The sequence below is a fragment of the Papio anubis genome, chromosome 10, assembly GCF_008728515.1.
Source record: "Papio anubis isolate 15944 chromosome 10, Panubis1.0, whole genome shotgun sequence".
NCBI lineage: Eukaryota > Metazoa > Chordata > Mammalia > Primates > Cercopithecidae > Papio > Papio anubis.
Genome location: NC_044985.1, coordinates 5471923 through 5492973, shown reverse-complemented (window position 1 = coordinate 5492973; position 21051 = coordinate 5471923). Strand labels below are relative to the sequence as shown.

General features: G+C 40.1%; 1 protein-coding gene across 1 annotated transcript in view; it reads left to right on the top strand.

The window, feature by feature from the left end:
- CNTNAP5 (contactin associated protein family member 5) overlaps nt 1-12817 on the top strand; it is an 832800-nt gene extending 819983 nt beyond the window's left edge. Inside the window, exons 20-21 of the mRNA XM_031651151.1 lie at nt 3019-3090; nt 5618-12817. Coding sequence (XP_031507011.1) covers nt 3019-3090; nt 5618-5814 — 269 coding nt within the window. The 3' untranslated portion in view covers nt 5815-12817. The remainder of the gene's footprint in view (nt 1-3018; nt 3091-5617) is intronic.
- The last annotated feature ends 8234 nt before the right edge of the window (nt 12818-21051 follow it).

The window sequence follows — 21051 nt, the reverse complement described above, 5'->3', positions numbered from 1 at the left end:
GATTATAATGGAGCTGAATAATTTCTATGACCTAATGAAGTTGTAGCAACCATAAGGTCCTAGTACAACACCTTATCCACACATATTTTGGTGACTCTGGTATAAACTTACTCCTCAAGAAAAGCCCCAAGCATTTGCTTTAGGAAAACACTCAGAAGAAGGCATTGTTATGGTAGAAGATGGTACCTCCTGCATGTGGTTGGCCCTGAAGACCTTCCAGTGGGACAATATGAGGAGGTGGAAGACAGTGATATTAATGTTGTGAATTCATGTAAGCTTAATCTACTGTGTATGTTTGTGTCTTCGTTTTCAGGAAAAAAAAAAGTTTAAAAAGTAAAAAATAATAATAAATTTAAAAACAGAAAAAGTCTTATAGCAAAAGGATATAAAGAAAGAAAATAGTTTTGTATAGTTGTATGCTATTTGTGTTTTAAGTGTTATGACAAAGAAGTCAAAAGTTAAAAAAATAAAAAGTTTACAAAGCAAAAAAGTTATAGTAAGCTAAAGATACTTTATTATTGAAGAAAGAAAAAAGTTAATAAATGTAGTGTAGCCTAAGTGTATAGTGCTTATAAAGGCTTTATTAGTGTAGAGTAATGTCCTAGACCTTCACCACTCACTCACTGACTCGCCCAGAGCAACTTCCAGTCCTGCAGGCTCCATTCATGATAAGTGTCCTATGCAGGTGTAGCATGTATTTAAATCTCATATTTTTACTCTGCCCTTTCTATGTTTACATATGCTTAGGTACACATGTACTTACACATGTGTTATAGTTGCTTACAATATTCAGTACAGCAACATGCTATACAGGTTTGTAACCTGCGGCAATAGTCTATGCTACACATACAGTCTATGTGTGTCATAGGCTGTACCATCTAGGTTTGTGTGAGCGCACTCTATGATTTCCACACGATGACAAAACTGCCTAATGACACATTTTTCAGAATATATTCCCACCATTAAGCTACACATGACTGTATTTATAAAGAAGCAGGAGGCATTTTAGGTAGGCGGACTAGCCCAGGGATATACAAGAATAACAAGCACAGTGGACAGTGTGATACAGGAGATCTAATAACTAAATATTTTGAATTTCCTCTCTCCCTTTCTCCCTCCCTCCCATTCTTTCTTCTTTCTTTCCCCCCTGTCTTCTACCTGTCTTTTACCATACCTCTTCCCCTCTCTCTCTCTCCCCATTTCATTGCTTCCTCTGATTTCACATTTTCCACTTTCTCTTTGCCTGCCTGCTCTCTCTCTGTCTCTAACACCCACTATCATCATCGTCACCCCATTGTTATAATTGGCGACATATATACATATATGTATATATGTATACACACACACACATCTATGTTCTTCTCCATGTATGTATGCATGTAAGTAGGCCATTCAGGTGTACACAGACGATTAATAATAATGTCAAGTTCCAACCCCAAGTTTTTTCCACCAGACCCACCTTATCAATGTCACCAGTTCAGAATATCTGCCCCATGGCCAGCACCTTCTTTAATTACAATACCATTCCCATTTGACCCCATCAGCCTCTCTCTCATGTTGATTTGTTTCTGCTCCAATTTCGAGAGTCCTAGGAAAAAGCCACCCCTGTACACCACAGACAGCATAAACCACCACTCTCTGTTCACTCGAAGACACAGTAAATTCTTACCAAACATCTTTCATGTGTGTCTGTACATGGTCGTGTGGCAAGTGCTGTGGTATGAAGAAGTGCGTGTCTTGGTTTTTTGATTAGGAAGCTTGATGTCCCACTCGTAAGACTAGGATATGCATGTTTATACACATGTAAATGTGTATGTAATTAATAGTAAGCAACATTATAATAAGAAACAAGATTTAGTGAGCACTTGCATTGTATCAGGCACTGTTCTAAAAACATATATATTAACTTGTATAATTCTTACAAAACCTTTTAAGGCAATTAAAGACTATTATTTTTACCATTTGACAGATAAGAAAGTTTAAATGACACATGACAGGACTAATGATGTCACATGGGGGCTTGAATTCTGTTGCTGCCTGCACATCATCAGTCTTGATGTTTTTCCAGCAGCAGAGAGGAGTAACAGAAAGACTCTGAGTGCAGTAGTTGGATACGTTTGGTGTGAATTTTACCTCTTCCATGAATGATCTGTAGGACTTTTGACATGTTATTTGACTGTTTCAATCTAGTTTCCTTATTAGCCAAAGGGGAACAATAAGACTCATGTTCTAGTCATTTTCCAATGATAAATGATACAACAATAATAAACAATATTGTAATATATATTATTATAAATAATAAATGATACAACAATAATCGTAATAGTGACTACTTATGAGTGTGTAGTAGCCACAAGTTCCTGAAAATTTAACATGCATTATATACACACATACAGGCATTACTACTCTCCTTTAATACATGTGCAAATTCATGTTTAAAAAGAGGTCTTGCTCTATGTCACCAGACCAACAAACAACAGAGCAAAGATTCAGATTACGGTCTGTGTATCCTTAAACCTGATGCTTTTTCTTATATCATATATGGTACTGCACCTGTAGTACAATTCCTCCCTCATCAGTGAGGGCTGTTCCTGAAGGTGTTAATTCTCCAGCACTTTTGTTCTTCACTGTCAATAAACTCAGGATCTTCTTGCACCTGAAGAAAACTCTCAAGCAGAGCAGGGTGGCATGCATAGGAACTGTCCAGCGAGGCAACAGGGCACCTTAGGGGCAGGGTGAGGGCATGTGGGCAGGATACCACCATCCTCTGTTTCAATCCCTTGTCTTACAACTAGTGTATAAACAAAAAGGATCATTGAACCATGGGGTGTGAGCAGTGCACTTCAAATGCTTTTTGCTTGTGCATGTTTTTTGAGTTCCTTGCAACATGTCAGCTCACAACTATTTGAGGGCACCTGGTGTAATGCACAGGTGTGTCGTTCCAGGTGGGCCACACTGTAGACCTCCTGCCAGTGCTTTGAGTGAGAAGTAAAGTCCCATGTCTTTTACTCCTTTCAGATCCTTTTGGGAAGACAGATGAGCGGGAACCACTCACGAATGCTGTTCGAAGTGATTCGGCAGTCATCGGAGGTAAACAATTCATTGTTGTTGAATGCAGAAAGACATAAACGATCCTGTATTTTGGAGAAAGTTATCTGAAGCCTTCCTTAATTATGGCCATCCAGCGCTCACAGCCCCCCACATTATCTGCAAGACTGTGAGCTTTTCATGAGTAGTCATGTGTGCTGAATGATCAAAGGCAGGCTCTGCCGACACCAGCAGCTCTGCGGCTTCATCCTGCCTCTGATTCACGAGGCAGCTGAGCACCGAGTCAACAGCTGGAGCATTTACTTAGAGACAGAAGCTCACATTCTGTTCATTTCATACAGTTGTCACTGTTCCTAAAATGAAAACAAAGCAGACCAACAAAGCTAAATACAGGGAAGAAGCAGACAATGGGTGAAGCCGCAGTCCTGTGGAGTGTTGCCCACCAAGTGATTTGGGTTAGGTCTGATGAGCAGGGTAAAGCCCACAGGACTGTAGTTTCAAATCTCACTGCACATATGGTTACAGATGCAGACCTTGTCTGCTCTGCTGCGAGCTCAGCTTTCCTGCTTTTCCATTTTCTCACTGCCTGTTGGCCTCCCCACTTTTTTATTCTGCTTCAGCTTGGCTTCTGCCTGCTGTGGCTTGATTTTTCCATCTGGGTCTTGCAACACAGAATGATTTCCAAGCTTCGCTTAATGTAAGATGCCTGTGAAAGACCAAACTCGTTTCTATCTGAGAAACATAACCTTAGCAGATGCCACCATCCCTGCCCTCTGGAAGCCTAGATGAACTGATCCTTGGCAGATGGAGATCTCCTTTTAAAAACCTGCAGTATCTTTCCATTTAGCTTATATTTAATGAGCCCTGCTATGGGTCAGGCTCTGTGCTAAGCAGAGGATGAATGAACCAGGGAGGAGATGGGTAAACAGAAAACAAGACAACCAGTGAAGGCTGTTCTGAGGGAGGAGGTACAAATGGCTATGGGAGCACAGAGCTGCACTCCTGATAACATGAAGAAAGGAAAACCACGCCTTTCCTTAAGGAAGTTCCTAAAACCTCTGACCTGAATTTCTGCTTCAGAGAAGCTGGTCCACCTTAATTTTTATTTGGCATCGAGAAATGTGGGAAAGAATTTTGTGCCTATTTCTCTTTCAGTAATTTCCCATTTGACAAGTGCAGAAAAAGACTTTTGTGACTGCTGACTCCTCTCCAGCTATTTACATGCTCTGTGAGTCTCTTTAAGGACAGGAAAGTCATCTGACCCCCTAGGAAAATTCCTGGAGGCTTGCACAGCTGCTGACTTGGACTATCCCAAGCATTGAAGGAGTAGGAACCAGTTTCCTATTTCATTTCTTAAGGCTGCAACCCACTCAGGAGAGTCACTCACTACCACTCAGTTTATTCATAGACTTGCTAACTTAAGTGATTTTACCCTTACTTGTTCTAACACAGTTGTAGAAAATGCCACAAAATGGTTTAGGAACATATATTTATAAAAATAAATCTTAATCATGGCCCCAGTTCTACAAAAAATTGGCGGAAGACGTGCAATCCACATATGAAACTTTCAAATGTCCATGCTTCTGTAAATCATAATGCACTGTGTCCAAAAATAACTTTCTAAAATGGACACTTTTCCTCAATATCTCCTCTCCTTAGAAAAATAAAACAGCAAAATATAGAACTTATTACAAGTCAAGTCTTTGCTTATCATACATATTGTTAAATATTTTCATGCTGAAATACTACATTCATGTAGAGACACATCTGCCACTTCCACATTTTCACTATCCCTTGGCTGATACTGCCTTTCATGTTCCAAGAGCCTTCCTGGCAAAGGTAGGGGTGAGACCTTAGGGTAAGCAAGGATAGCTTGCAACATAATCCATTCGAATCACCACACAATCAGAATAAGGAGGAGTCTGATGGGCCTGGGCAGAAGTTTGCCGTCTCAATGGACTCTGAGTTTCTCGAGAACAGAGGCGTCTTGTCACTGAATGAGCCTCAGTTTCACAGAGTGCAGAGCATGCAAAAATGTTCTAAATTTATAGTGATCATTTTGTTATTAATGAAAATGTTTGAGGAAAACAAACATATAACATAAAACAAATTTACATCAGGAGGGCATGTGTTGAGATGTGAGATATTTAAGTACCATTTTCTAGGATGCTAAAGTAACTCTGAAATACTTAGTTGTGAGGTGACCAAAAAAATGGGCTAATTACAAATGATTCTGACACATTTATAGCAGACTTGAAAAACTTACAAAGAAACCCTTTGCTAGTCCAATTCCATATGTAGAAGATGGCATTCTCAGTTCTTTAAACAAAACCTTCTATGGTTGAAAGCGTCTCTCTCCCCAGCTAGTTCAAAAGAAGGTTTTATAATAATTGAAGACAGGGCCTTTCAGCAGGTCTTTATTTCTGGGCAGGTGGCAGAGTTGCGTTTGTGTGATTTGTTTTGTTTTGTTTTCTCTCTTTAGCATTCCTCTCATCTGGCAGGAATCCACTCTCCTGAGCAGACGATTTGTGATGATTTCCTTCTCTCTTTCCTTCCCCTTTCTCTCCAGGGGTGATAGCAGTGGTGATATTCATCATCTTCTGTATCATCGGCATCATGACCCGGTTCCTCTACCAGCACAAGCAGTCACATCGTACAAACCAGATGAAGGAGAAGGAATATCCAGAAAATTTGGACAGTTCCTTCAGAAATGATATTGACTTGCAAAACACAGTGAGCGAGTGTAAACGGGAATATTTCATCTGAGAAACTGCAGGGTTCCCACTACTATTTTTTCTTGTTGTTCAATTATCTCCTCCCCTTCTTCTCTCCTGTCTTTTGATTTGGTCATTCTCTTTATTTTCTGCTTGCCATTTCTTTTCTGGAGCATATTTGCATCCACCACAGCATCAATTCCCTTGATCCAGTCCAAGAGACCAGGCAGCCGTGGCCACTGCCTTCCTCTCTGATGAACCTATCGGGTGAAAACGACCACTCAAGAGACTGACTTCACTATTCAAGACAAGGAAGAGACACATGTGTGCACTCCTGCATGTTCAGTTCTGTACTTCCAGTTTCTAAAATGCACTGTTCAGTTTGGCAGCCACTTGGTGGTTCGGGCTTGCTTTGAACCTGAGCTCTTTGGCTTAGGCACATGACGGTCATTCCTGACATCCTCCCCATCTCAAGTCTATTCTTACCAGGGAACCCAGGGCAGAGAGAGAAGAACCTAGAGGCCTGGTTTGCTTTGGAGGCATTATAAAAGGGGTAAGAGAGGTTTGTTTTGTGGTGGTTTACTTTCTTTACCATAGGCAATCACTTGCCTTAACTCATCACCCTTTTTCACTATGACCCTTAGACCCTGAGTATTTTCAAATATATGATCACTGATAGTAGTGAGCAAAATTACTTTGCTCCTTTCTTACCACTCTCTCCTGGGGCCAACACGTTGGAATAGCACACCATAGCATAAAGCTAGGGGAGGCATGGAAATAGTAGCTTGAAACTAGGAGGTAACAAGAAAGCGTCTAGGAAGTAGATGTTCCGTATCTTCAAAAATGCCTCCTCCAATTTTGTAAGAATGCTAGCTAGGTATTCCTGGGATTATTCTACTGATATATATATATACACACACACATGTGTATATATGTATATATGTGTGAGTATATATATACACATATGTATACACACACACATATATATAGATATATACACACAAACACACACACATATATGTTACTGCAGCATAAAGAAATTGAAATAAAAGTTTAAAATAGTACCTGGTTCAATGAAAGAGCCTAAACCATCTTAACTCAGCTTTAAAACAAAAATTAAATCAGGAAAAAATGAAAAAAAAAAAAAACTGCATGAAAGAAGAGAAATACCAAACAGAATTCTTCCCTTCCATTCACTCACTAAAGACCCGGTGAAGACAGTTAATTCAAATTTGCAAGTTTCACATTTTTGAACATCAAGCTATTCTCCAAGAGGTTTAGGATGCATTAACATAAGTGACATGGTCACCTCTAGCTAACTAGCTTTGCTTGATTTCAGAGGAGCCCTTAGGTTCTGTAGCTTATCACATTTTCAAGTCTGCTATACCCTATATACATAAAGACTCTTCCAAACATCTTTTTATAGGCTTAAACTCCCAAAAGAGGTGGTGATAAATTTCAGGGTTTTTGCCCCTTTTGGTAACAAAGCATTGAAAACAGTCATTCATTCCTTCAAGAAGGCACCTTGAGCTCATCCATGGGGTGGTGGTAAAGATCTTAATGATTTTTCTGTGGCAATATGCATCGTTCTTTGTCCTGCGCCATCTTGGAGAAAAAGGTAAGGAGAAAACAACATAAATGCTCCAAGATGCTGGAAATGCTCATGTAATGATTCTTAGGTGTGGAACATACTTGTTGATTCTCTTTACGAGGCAGATTCCATTTGGAAATCGATGACCACAGCTCTGTTTGCCAGCCTTGACAGTTAGTAGACATTCCATCTTTTGCTTAGGGTACACTGTCTCTCACCTCTCGCAGTGAGGAACTTAGTTGCTTCATTCCATTTCAAGCACAGCTTTTCTTTCAGTTTCAGAGCTTATGAGTTAAGGATTTAGTTTGCAATCATATTCCTCTATTTTAAGATGTTGTTTTAAATGCAGATTCTCTCCTTGAAATTTTCTATGGATTTGAGCTTAATCACTTTATCATCTACATGGTATCTTTTGGCTACATGATATCATTTATTTTAAAGTGATTTTAACCATGATACCATTTCTCTCCTTTTAGTTTTAATAAGATGAATGATTCTTTAGTAAGATGAAGGATCTTTAAACAGTGTTTTCCCCTGGCCTTTCCTCCCTTTCTTCAATTTTCACTTTTGAATTTTTGATTTCCATAAAAAGGCAATATAAATCAGCCTTTTTCTCGGCTATATATTCCTTTGTCCCCTGAAATAAAAGTCACCACGAAGTGTAGTGGGTTTAGCCTGAAGCAGCTCCAATAATGAAATAGAAAGGCAAAGGAAGGTGTGAGTAATAAAGCTGGAACTCTTCATTATTCAATCTTCGAGCAGTGAGGACTGTATTTTGCTGACATAGTGCTAACAGAAGAAATGGAGACTAGCAAAGGCTAACTCGGAGTATTTGATTTTCTCATCTAAGTATATATACTTTTAGATGGTCCTGTAGGATGAAGAATCTGTGAAGCTCTATCCTGACAACAACTGCACTACAGAATCAACTGGAATCTTCCTCACGTGTGTAGACTCCATACACACTGCATGCCACAGGACCTAAATGTAGATGCCAGGACAGTGCCCCCTGCACGCCACTCCTATAAGTAGTCTCAGGGCTAAAGCAGAATTATTTTTACAGGGTTGAATTGTTTCTTAACCCCAGAGAACACTAACTTTTGCTAGATATATATGAAATGCAAGTGAGCCGTACCCTCCAAAGTAGAATGTAATTTACAGTTAGAAATCGTGCTAACTCTGACTGTCTTCCCTCAGTGGTACCAAGATCTATGTAGTTTTATGTAATTGTTCAATTGTGTGAGTGTTTCAATCCTTCAGCAGTTATCATCTCAAAGGAGACTTTGAAAGCATCTTAATCTCTCTTTAACGACTTTTTTTTTTTCTTTTTCGTGTCACATTCAGGTTTCCCAACTACATGCTCTGGCCAACTGGGCCACCATGGTCTCTTCCACTTAAACCCTCAGCCTTCAATAACTGCTGTTTACAAAAAGATTTTATGGAATATGGATCACTTTACAGTAAAACCAAAAGTACTTGTGAAATTTCATATTTTAATGGGGCTGTTTCATTGATTTTTTTTCCACCAAACAAATCTATTTATGTAAGCAACAGTATATTTGCTAACTCTAAAATATATTTAACCCACTGCATCATTTATTGCATGTATAGCCTCAGTTGCCATCTTTATGAAAAATTTGTCTGGAGAAATAGACATTTGTCATTTCTATAGACATATTTTTATGAATAGCTTTGCCTCTTCTATTTACCCTCAGCTGTACACAGAAGATTTTAAGGATCCTAGGGGTGATATTTTAAAACAACTTTTTTCTTCTCCTTAGTAATAACAGAGATGGTATTAACTTGACTTCTACCTTCTGTCAGACCCATCCCCACCAATGGGTAGCAAGAACAGGATAGAACAAAATAAAGAGATTGTTTTTCTTTCTTCATTTATGAAGTATTTATGGAATGCCAGTGAGTGCTGTGCTAGGCATTGGATGAACATGTATAAATTACACCTTGTTCTTGTCCTTGGGGAGCTCAAAGTCTAGCAGGCAAGGCATGTATTATTGCAACAGGGGCATGCGTAAAGTGTCCTAGAATGCAGCACAAGGTCCTGCACAATTATTTTTCGTAAAGCATCCACTAGAGACTGAAAGAAACAGGTAAATTTCTGGGAAATATTTGTTATTTTTTAAATACTTTTTTTAAAATCCACCTTCCATAAGCTGTTTTGTTTCTCCTCCTCAAAGTAGATATCTATCAATGCATATAAATTTCTGTAGAAAGAGGTGGATTGACTTTTAGGGACAGTAAAAATAGATAGTCTCTGTCTCTGCCATACATTTGGGGAGGCTGAATTCTCTACATTCTTGTTTCGGGTCAGGTTGGGGGATTCCGAAAGTCTCGCCTCCCATGAATTGGACCTAAGTGTCTCCACTTTGGCCCCTCTCCTTCCCTTTTCTCAGTTCTTCCACTGCCATGTGTTTATGACCTATTGCATGCCATTGTTCTTCCAGATGTTCCTGAAGGTGGTTTGGTTGTAGTCCAACTCTTCCTAAAACCCTTCTTAGTCCTGATGAGCCATTTTGACTCTACATAAAATTTCTGAACCTAACTGAAGTCTACCCTTCAGTCAATAATTGACTAAAAAATGTTGTCCATTTATGTGAGGTCTCACCTCTGAGCCTGAGTGAATGTTTCCCGTCTTGAAGGTCATACCTGCTCCCTCTCTGCAGGAAGTTAATTCAGTTAGAAGAGTTGCACGGGGAGGGTGTATGCACAGCCAACTTATCCAGTCCAAGATATCCAGGGAGATGGGTATCAGACCTGCTGCATTTTTTCTTAGGAAAGGAAAGGTCTTGACGGATTGTTCACCAACTGCCCTAGCTTCCTTTAAGCTTCCCCATAGCTTCCATCCATCAAAATCTCATTGCAGCAGCAGCCTACCAAAAGGCCTTTGGGATACCTGTATGGTGCTGCCACTCATTCTTCCTTAACGAAAAGGCTTGGACATACTTAGCCCTCAATTGTCCTACAGGTCATGTATTGAGCAAATAAACAAACAGACTTCATTGTTCCTGAAGATGGCAAAGGTGATTAATGGAAGAAGATGCAGGCAAACTGAAAACTTTCAGAAGTCTAGGAGGATAACTGAGTGCTAGTTCATGTCTCTCATGCAGTTTGAACCTGTTTTCTTTAAAATACACATAATGTAATTAAATTATCTCTATATACTGTTCTTGGGCTATTCTCGACCTCTTCTTTTATCTCCTCTCTCATAGTCTTGTTTGTGGAATCATCTACTTTGCAGATTTTGGTTGTCTCTCATTCTCAGCTCTGCCTTCATAAATTCCAAATAGTTGAACCACCTAAAGGGGAAAAAGTGCAACACACACACGCACGCACGCACATGTGCACACTTTGTACGAATAGGGCTGTTATTCAACTTTTCTCTAGAACATTCTACATACATATCTGTTTGGTAGGGAGAGAAGCATTCCTCTTTTATGTTGACAATTATTTGAATCTTTCATATAAGGTTTTAGTAATTAACCGGTTTGCTATTTTTGAGTGATTATTTTATCTTATTTTGCACTACGGTACTCTGAGGAAGAACAGAAAAGCACCTTTTCTAGTGAAATATTGTACTTTGTAAGCTAGATATCTGTCTTATGTAATGTTTACAGTCTACGAAGTGGCTGAGCAGACATGAACAGAGGTTAATGCAAAAGCTGGTTTTGGTTTCAACCACACCCGCTGGGAACTTGACAAGGAGGAAGAGGGGCTGGTGGCAGTAATTGGTGGCCATCTGAGGTGAGGAAGTTTATTGCTTCCACCATGAATCATTGGTGGCAGCCTTTCCACTTTCGTGGCTCCTAACTGAAGAGTCTCTTTAGTGCATTTGGATCATTGTCTTACTCATTAGGGAAAGAGGCAATATCATGGGCTTTGCATGAATAATTCTTTACTCACATTTGCATGATTTTTTTTAACTTCCAAAACATCTTAAGTCACATCTTTTTTTTTTTTTTTCAAGTTTTAATTTTTTTTCAGGATTTTCTCAGAGTGCTTTAGAACTATTACTATAATTATCTAACCTGCCCAGGTTAAGCACCCAGATACAACTTTCAGGAAACGAAACAACTGTCAGAAAACTGCTGTAGGTCTATTGTTCTCAGTCAGAGCCCCTGTGAGTGGAAGTCCTTAGATTCTGGAATCCATCCAGCGTCTTTCTTTTCCTTCCATTCATCCTGACATGAATAAGCATACCAAAACTCTAAGAAGGAATGAGTACTTTCCAGCCCTGGCAATGAGTACCGCCAGGGACCTACCATCTAACACCATCTGGGCACACTGTTTTTTTCTCAGTCCTTCCAGTTGACACACGGAAACCCTTTATAAAATAGGACAAAATTAGGAGATTAGTCCCAAGCCAAGACCAAAGGTGAAGATAGTTGTGTTAGTGATTAAAGCCTGGTCCTATTTCAATGAGTGTCAGAGTCTTACATGCTTCAGATGCCAGAAATATCTTAAGAGAACGTGAACAAAGTGCTGGATATGCAACAGGAATAATGCATTCTCCTACAGACTCTTTGAAAGGCTTTCTCTTTCAAGAAAACTTGAAGGGAAAATATTAATGGGCATCAGCCTGGGCATGCTTTCCCATTAGAGTCAGCCTCTATCCCAAACCTTTTACGTGAAATATTCACCTAGTCTATTCTGTTTGAAAGGCAGTATCAACCTGTGTAACCTTGTCCTGCCTTAAATACCAAACTTTGCTTAAAGTCTCTCTGTTGAGAAAAATACCAAACTTTGCTTAAAGCAGCATAGTTATATTGAGAAAGAGACTGCATTTAGTGAGGACCAAGACCAAGAATTTTCTCTTTCTGAATCTGACAGTTGACAGGCCTCCTGATATCCTGTGTTGCCTTGGGCTAACATTTTCCTTAGTCACTAGCCTAGGGCAGAAAGGCAGCCATGTATAAATGAATACCCATGGCCATGTTCCAATATAACTTTATTTACAAAAACTAATTTAGTCCATAGGTTACGGTTTGCTGATTTCTAAGACAGAGCATTACAGTGTGTTTCAGATGTGAAGTAACTCTTCCTACGGCATGTTCAGGCCCTCCTTTTCAGGGAATGAGAAAGAGTGGGGAGGGTATTTCAACGAAAGATAAATTGCAAAATAACCTCCCTGCAAAAATACACATATGTCAGACTCTTTATTATGGTAAAAGCACAAAACAGGTCATCTTTTTGTGGAAATGCTGGAGTCTACCTTTTCCTTTTTATCTTCTGATTTTTGTTCCTAAAACAAAATCCCAAGTGACGTTGCCTCTTCCGAGTCAGTTTTGTAGACCATGTAACACGTCTTAATACACTGTATGGGGAAAAAATAAAAGTTAGCCTTAGATTTCTTTGTTTTCTATGGTTATTGTTGTACAGAAGAAAGATGAACTGTAAATAATGTATATTTAATAAAGAGAACATTTTGTATGATTTTGTGTGGAAGACACATGTGCCTTGCTGTGTTTTCTTGAGTTAATGAAGAGTCAAACAATTAATCCCTTAGCTCCCATTCTCATTCATTAGACCATTAACTCCCAGACAACATGACCTGTGGGGTTGCTGGAGAAACAAGAAACTCCCGCTGGCTGGGTTTATTGATTTCAGCATGGCTAAAAGTGCTGTCCTGGGCTCACTCATCGCTGAGCTGAGTTATCCTGGGCAACACGCCTGGCTCAAATGTATACAAGAGCAATCTCATTGATTCGGTCAATGTCAGCGTCAGTGTTCTGGAGCCACCCTGGTTTCAGCTACCCACGTGAACCTTCAGACTCTCCTCCACCCTCATCAGCGCCCACTCACGAAAACCGTACTTCTTCCGTCTCCTACCCTACATCTTTTTCTTACAAAGGACCTTAACCCCGTGTGTTTGAGACTAAACAAAGACTGCTGTGAAACAGAACCCACTTCGTGTGGTGTTTATTAAGCCTTCTATGTATGAGGTAGTCAGCACACACACACACACAGAAATTTAAAACTGACAGGGCTTTAAACAGAAGAGAGACAGTACCAGATTTACCCTTAAGAAAAATCTAACTTGGTTTACGGTTCCTTGGAGAAGGGACCATAGCAGGATAGGAGAGGAGGAGGAGATAACAGTTAGGGGCCATTTCAAAAGCCTGAGGGAGGGTGGTGGCGGCTTGCACTAGCACAGTAGTAGCAAAGATTCTAGCAGTAGCTGGGTCTAGACAGAAATGACAGGGCTTGGGGGATTGGAAAGAGAGTGTGTGGGGGAGAAAAGAGTCAAGAAAGCTTGGATTTGTGGCTTATGCAACTGAGTAGATTGGGGCAGAGTTTTTGTTTTATTTTGTTTTGGAAAATGGTGGTTGTAAAATGAGAAGGGTAGACAAGTTTAATTTGGGATTTTGTTAAGTTTGAAGTTTCAACTAGGCAGCAAGCGTAGATGGAAGGTCAGTAGCTGGGTACATGTTTGCAGTTCAGCAGTGAGGTCTGGTCCGTAGACACTTAAGAGATGTGTGTATGTGTGTTTGTCTATGTATGAATAGGTATATCCAAACACACGGCCATGTGTGCACAGGTTGGCATCATCTAGGGCAGGACTATAACTAGGAAATAGATCTAGAAACAATGGATGTTCTAGAAGGATAAGCTACACAAGGGAACCTGCAAATGTGCATTGAAGAATGAGGAAAACCAGGTGAGTCAGTAGGAGCCCTGATTACAAAGTGCTTTATCAGGAGGAAGCAGAGAGTTATTAGATGCTACTGAGAAACTAAGGCAGGTGAGAAGAAATAAAAGCCACAGGCTTAGCAAGATTAAGGCACTGACCCTTTCTAGAGCCATGTAATGAAGAAGTTGGGAGAAACTATGATCGGAGTCAGCTGAAAAGTTGGCGAAGCGCCGGGAGGCATGGAACAAGGCTCAGGGCCTGCGAGCAGGAGAGATGCGTGAACATCAGAGCTTGGAAGACTGGGGCTCAAATAACATAAAACCCGTTTCCTTAATTTTGTGATTTGAAATAAATTAACCAATGTAACCCTTACATGTGGCAGATACAAATTGGGAAACAAAATAAAACCAAACCAAAAAAAACTTCACAGATCCTGAGGATTGAATGAGGTCATGCACACACACTAACCACGAAGCAGACCACATGGTCAGGAGCTCTCTGCGATGCTGTGTGTCATTACTTTTTTTTTTTTAATCATATTCTAATCTACAGGAAGTAAACACATATCACACAGAATCAAACAAAGTGAGGCATAGAAAAGGCAATCATGCTTAGTTTGGCATGAAGGGGTCAATCGTGATTTGTAAGCAAATCGGGCTAGAAATAAGTCTAGTTCTGGCTCTGCCATAAATTACGTCTGTGACCTTTAATAAATCATACGCAGAGAGCCTTTGAGATGTCTCCCTTGAAAGAAAGGTTGTGAATCTAAAAAATGAATCAATTATCTTAAAACAAATGTTGTGATAATTTGTGATAGCAAAGAAATTGGCCTTATAGGCTTTCGGACAGACAGTCATGACTTAAGATGGTTTTGTTGTTGTTGTTGTTGTTGTTGTTGTTTCATTTTGTTTCTGAGTTTTTTATTTTTTCTTTTTTTTTTTTTTGTTTGAGACAGAGTCTCCCTCTGTCCCCTAGGCTGGAGTGCAGTGGCATGATCTCATCTTACTGCAACCTCTACCTCCCGAGTGCAAGCAATTCTCCTGCCTCAGCCTCCCAAATAGCCTCCATAGATACAGAAGTGAATTGACAGGCCCAGCTAATTTTTGTATTTTTAGTGGAGATGGGGTTTCACCATGTTGGCCAGGCAGGTCTCAAACTCCTGACCTCAAGTGATCCACCCATGTAGGCCAAAGTGTTAACTCTTTTAATTGCTAGGTGAGGGATAGTAAGTGGATAAGTGCCTTCTCATCTCATCTCCAAGTTTCAATTCCTCATCACTCAAAAGATTTTATTATATATTTTTATTTTGTTTTAAGCCACTACATTTGTGGTAATTTGTTACACATCAATAGAAAACTGATACAGTCATATTCCTTAGTGGCCTCATCATCAACCTAAACATGTACCACATAGGAATAACAGCATCTTCCTCATAAGGCTGCTATAGGGATACCATTAGTTTAATTTTGTAAAGGGCTTTGAACAGTCTGTGGAACATATATGAGTGTTTTCAGGTTGTCGAAAGATGTTTAAACAATATTCATGTCCCCAGAAAAAATGTTAGTTTCCCTCCCTTCTTTGTTCATGAGCTTGATTCTAGTCGCACAGCAGAATCAAAGTAAAACGGGAAGCTCATGAAGGACTATGTTAGCTTGAGATCTCTTTTTCATCTCTGAATTTGGTGTAGGCCAATGAATTAAAGGAGGAGAAAAAGATGTGTTTCAGTCCAAGCAGACATACAGTACGTGAGAAAAAAAACCCAGTTATTTAAAAACACTCAAATTTGTAAATGATGTGTTAGCCCATTCATACTGCTATAATAAAATGCTATAAACTGGGTGGTTTATAAACAAGATAAATTTATTTCTTACATTTCTGGAGGCTGAAAGTTCAAGATCAGGGTGCCAGCAAGGTCAGGTCATCTGCTCTTTCATCCTCATGTGGTAGAACGTGGAAGAGGGAGCTCTGTTGAGTCTATTTTACAAGAGCACTCATCCCATTCATGAGGGTTCCACACTCAGAAGGCCTCACTATCTAATATGGTCGCTTTATAGGTTGGGCTTTCAGTGTATGAATTTTGTGGGGAATGCAAACATTCAGCCCACTGCAAAGTCAATATGCATTTATTTTAATTTTCATGGTGGTTCAAAAAGATAGTTTTCCTGGCCTAACTCTTAACAGGTAAATAATCTCACAGCGCCTGCTCCTCTGAGCCAGAGGCCAGGCTGAAAAGCATTTCAAATGCATGAGAGCAGTGACTGGGCTCAGCCTGGCACCAGCACACAGGGATTACTGACAGCCAAGTCCATGAATGTGAAATCCTTCCATGGGGAGGAAACAGGAGCCCTAATGACAGTGCTGACTGGTGGAAAAAGTAAATCCAGTTCAGTCATGTCCTCTGAAGCACTCTAATTGTTGGAAAGGGCCTTAGAGAATTCAAACCTGTCTTAGAGCACATCTTTCACCTGCGTGGAGGAGAAATGCCATCAGCTGAAAGTGCACAAGTGCTCTCTGTGAAAGGGCAGACATGGCAGCTCTCACTTTCCTGACACTTTGGTTTGGAGACTGTGACATCTTGTCCCTCTCTCCCAGGACCTTTCGTTGTATGTGAAGCTCTTATTTAAGAAATACAGGCTTTACTTCTATGAAGTATTTAGAATAGTCAATGTCATAGGGACAGAAAGTAGAACAATGGTTGCCAGGGATGGTGGGAGGTGCAAGGGGTGGTAACAAAAAGGAAATGAAGAGTCACTATTTGATGAGTACTGAGGTTCAATTACTTCTTTCCAAGCAATTTGGAAAGATGCAAAGAGTTTTGAAGATGGACGGTGGTAATGGTTACACAACAATGTAAGTGTACTTTATATCACTCAACTTGACTTCCTGCTAGCAAGGATTAAAAGAAAAAATTTTAAGAAACCACTGAACTATATACAAAAGAAGTGCAAAGATGGCACATTTTGTTATGTGTACTTTACCACAATTTTTAAAAATTGGGGAAAAAAATAAATGCTGGCTTTATGAAGAGAATTAGAATGAGTCAAATATCTTCATGAATGTACAATAATAATAAATAATAGAATATTACCATTTTTGTGGACCTATTGTGTACAGTTCTTTATATATGGTACCTCTTATTGTCATAATAAAACCATGAGGGGCAATATTTTTCTCATTTCGTAGGTAAGAATATCTAGCCTAAGAAAATTAAGTTGTTAAAATTAATACATAGTCTGATGTCACAAACACTTGAAATCAACATCTGTTTTGTTCATTATTATCAATGTGGCTTTGGGCAAAGCTCTTACCCTGTTACTAATTTCTCACCTGGAAAACCGGAATTTTTCTGTTTTCAGGAAACAATACCTATTTCCCAGAATCATACTGCTGGTCAGTGGAACTAGTAAATATCTAGCACATTTTGGCTTAAACCAAACCTTGGTCAACCTAGTTGCTCCACAACTAATTCAAGAGATCCATTTCCACTCTAGTGCAACTGCTCTGTCCCAGAATTCTTCTGCTTAATGAAACTACAAAAAACAAAAATCAACAACAAAAAACGTCTTCCAAAAACATAAAGAGATACTAAAGAGAGTTGGTAAAGGCCATTAATATGAAAATGAGGCTTTGTCAGGCCAGCAACACTGAACCAACATTGAAACAGAGGCAGCAAGAGAGTGGGACACAGTACAGTTAGAGTCATTCCATGCCCACCAGCATTGCTTCCTGGTCTCAGGACCAATCCTTGGTGAGTGGGGAGAACAGCTGGCATTTTTTTTTGTGGATGTCTAAGATGGTAAAACATTCTCTGAAGGAATAATATTTACCTAAAGCTGGGGCTGATAGGAAACATTTTCTAGCACATAAACTTACAACCAAGTAGAAATCAAGTGCCCCCACCAATAAACAGAGAGAGCTTATTCAGCACGTATGGCATCCATCTTGGAATCTCGGGGGTACATTCATGTAAGAGTTCACTCCTACCCTGTGGGTCTTCCCTTTGGGTTTCTGTGAAGGAGCTGGTAAGCTGATTGAGCAAACTCTATGATGCAATGTTAATTGAGAACCTGCAATGTGTTAGATGCTAAACATCCCATTTATGCTTTCTCTATTTAAATTCCAACAAGTGGTAGTCACAGCTACTAGGGAGGCTAAGGTGGCAGAATCACTAAGGCCAGGAGTTCAAAGCTGAAATGATCTGTGATGACACCTGCGAATAGCCACTGCGCTCCAGCCTGGGCAACATAGCGAGAACCCCTCTCTAAAAAACTAAACACACAAATAATTAAGTAAATACATTCAAAAAAGTGGGAAAACTTACAAATCAAGCTGCTAGAAGACAAATAAGGATCAACTTGGTGTCTGTCTGCATATAGGTTCTTTAGCATTTTATTTGACATGAAACAACATCTTATTGTAACCTTCCTCAGAATTTGTGAAATAACTTTTTTTTTTTTTTTTTTTTGACAGAGTCTCACTCTGTTCCCCAGGTTAGAGGGCAGTGGTGTGATCTCAGCTCACTGCAACCTCTGCCTCCTGGGTTCAAGCAATTCTCCTGCCTCAGCCTCCAGAGTAGCTGGGACTACAGGCATGCACCACCATGCCCAGCTAATTTTGCTAATTTTTGTATTTTTAGTAGAGATGGAGTTTCGCCATGTTGACCAGGCTGGTCCCAAACCCCTGACCTCAGGTGATCTGCCTGCCTCTGCCTCCCAAAGTGCTAAGATGACAGGCGTGAGCCACCAAGCCCAGCCTGTGAGATGACGTTTTGTGTTAATATTATAGTGTCTAATACCACTTTTATTGTATATTATTTGTGAGAAACTATTCATTTCCTCCCTAATTTGTTGACTCTTTAAACAAATGTTGGTCAGCCCTTTTGATGTATATTTTGTTTAAGAAAATGGGAATAATCACATACTAAGATGTGGCTTCTGCCTGCTAGGGGCCATGGTGATGTAGTGGAGGTCAGCAGGTGAGCAACAGTCCTCTATAGCAGGTGCTGTAGAGAATAACCCAGTGTTCTGATTAGCACATATGAGAGGGCACCTGGCTGAGGGAGCTTCCAGCTGTGACTCACAGGCCTAGAGGATGATTAGAATTTAGGTGGAAAATAGTACTCAAGAGAGAGGAAGTAGCATTTGAAAGAAGACAATTCAGGAAATTGTACATAGCTCAATATAGGTTAGAATAAGGTTAGAAAGTTTTTATTTAGAAATGACAGACGGCACAGCAAAGACATGAGAATGACCTTTTACATCAAAGTTTCCACTTATGGGCTAAGGAAACAGAGACAACAAATAGTGAGAGGTGAAGCCAGCTGGACTTCATGGGTTGAGTAGGGACTTGGAGAACTTTTCTGTCTTACAGGAGGATTGTGAAATGCACCAATCAGCACTCTGTAGGTAGGATTGTAAAACCCACTAATCAGCACTCTGATTTGTAAAATGCCCCCATGAGTACTCTGTAAAAATGCACCAGTCAGCGCTCTGTGGCTATCTAGAGGTTTGTAAAATGGACCAATCAGCACTCAGTGGCTAGCTAGAGGTTTGTAAAATGTGCCAATGAGTACTCTGTAAAAATGCACCAATCAGAGCTCTGTGACTAGCTAGAAGTTTGTAAAATGGACCAATCAGCGCTCTGTGGCTAACTAGAGGTTTGTAAAATGGACCAATCAGCACTCTATAAAATGGACCAATTGACACTCTGTAAAGTGGACCAATCAGCAGGACATGGGTGGGGACAAATAAAGGAATAAAAGCTGGCCACCCCAGCCAGCAGCAGCAACCCCGTCAGGTCCCTTTCCACCGCCTGGATGTTTTGTTCTTTCACTCTTCACAATGAATCTTGCTGCTGCTCAGTCTTTGGGCCCGTGCCACCTTTGAGAGCTGGAATACTCACCGCGGAGGTCTGTGGCTTCAATCTTGAAGTCAGCAGGACCACGAACCCACCAGAAGGAACAATTTGGGACACAATAGGGCACATGTTAAAGTCAAACAGAATTATATTTAGGGCACATTGTGTCCAAGCAAGCATCAGACAAGATTTTGTATTGGAAGGCTTCATTCCATCCCAGCCATCATCTTCCTAGTGACAGATGAATCACTATCTTGAGCTTCGGGTGTCTAATTTGTAGTATGTATATAAAATATTCCACTTACTGAGTTATTACAAGTCATAAAATGAACAATGTGGAAGTATATTTATAAATTATACAGAGCAATATTAGCTACTGATATTAGTTATCAGTTATTGGTATTATACCTGCAAGCCAGGAGGAGGAGAAAATATCCGTCAATTACAGTAGGGATTGAGAAATCTTTTCTGTAAATGAACAGATAGTAAATATTTTAGGCTTCAAGGGCCAGTCTCTCTTGCAACCACTTCACTCTGCCATCGCAGTGTGACAGAAGTTGTGGGCACGCCATAAGTGAATGAGGTTGGCTGTGTTCCATAGAACTTTATGTAGGAAAACTGAAATGTAAATTTCGTATAATACTGGTGTGTTTTTACTTTATCTCAGCCACTTAAAATGCAAAACGAAAACCTTAGCTCATAGACTTTACAAAAACAGGCACTTGGCCTGAATTTACTTGCAGGTTGTGTTTTTCCTGACTCCTGAATTAGACAAATATTAATTGAATTCAAAGTCTAGCCCCTTTTAGTATGAGAAGTAGAGATATGAAATAAATGCTCTTTACCTTTTGGAAACTGATACTATTAAAATGTGCACATGCACTTAGAAAATGAGGCTGAAAGGCCAGGAGCGGTGGCTCAAGCCTGTAATCCCAGCACTTTGGGAGGTGGAGACGGGAGGATCACGAGGTCAGGAGATCGAGACCATCCTGGCTAAAACGGTGAAACCCCGTCTCTACTAAAAAATACAAAAAACTAGCTAGGCGAGGTGGCAGGCGCCTGTAGTCCCAGCTACATGGGAGGCTGAGGCAGGAGAAAGGCGTAAACCCAGGAAGCGGAGCTTGCAGTGAACTGAGATCCGGCCACTGCACTCCAGCCTGGGAGAAAGAGCGAGACTCCGTCTCAAAAAAAAAAAA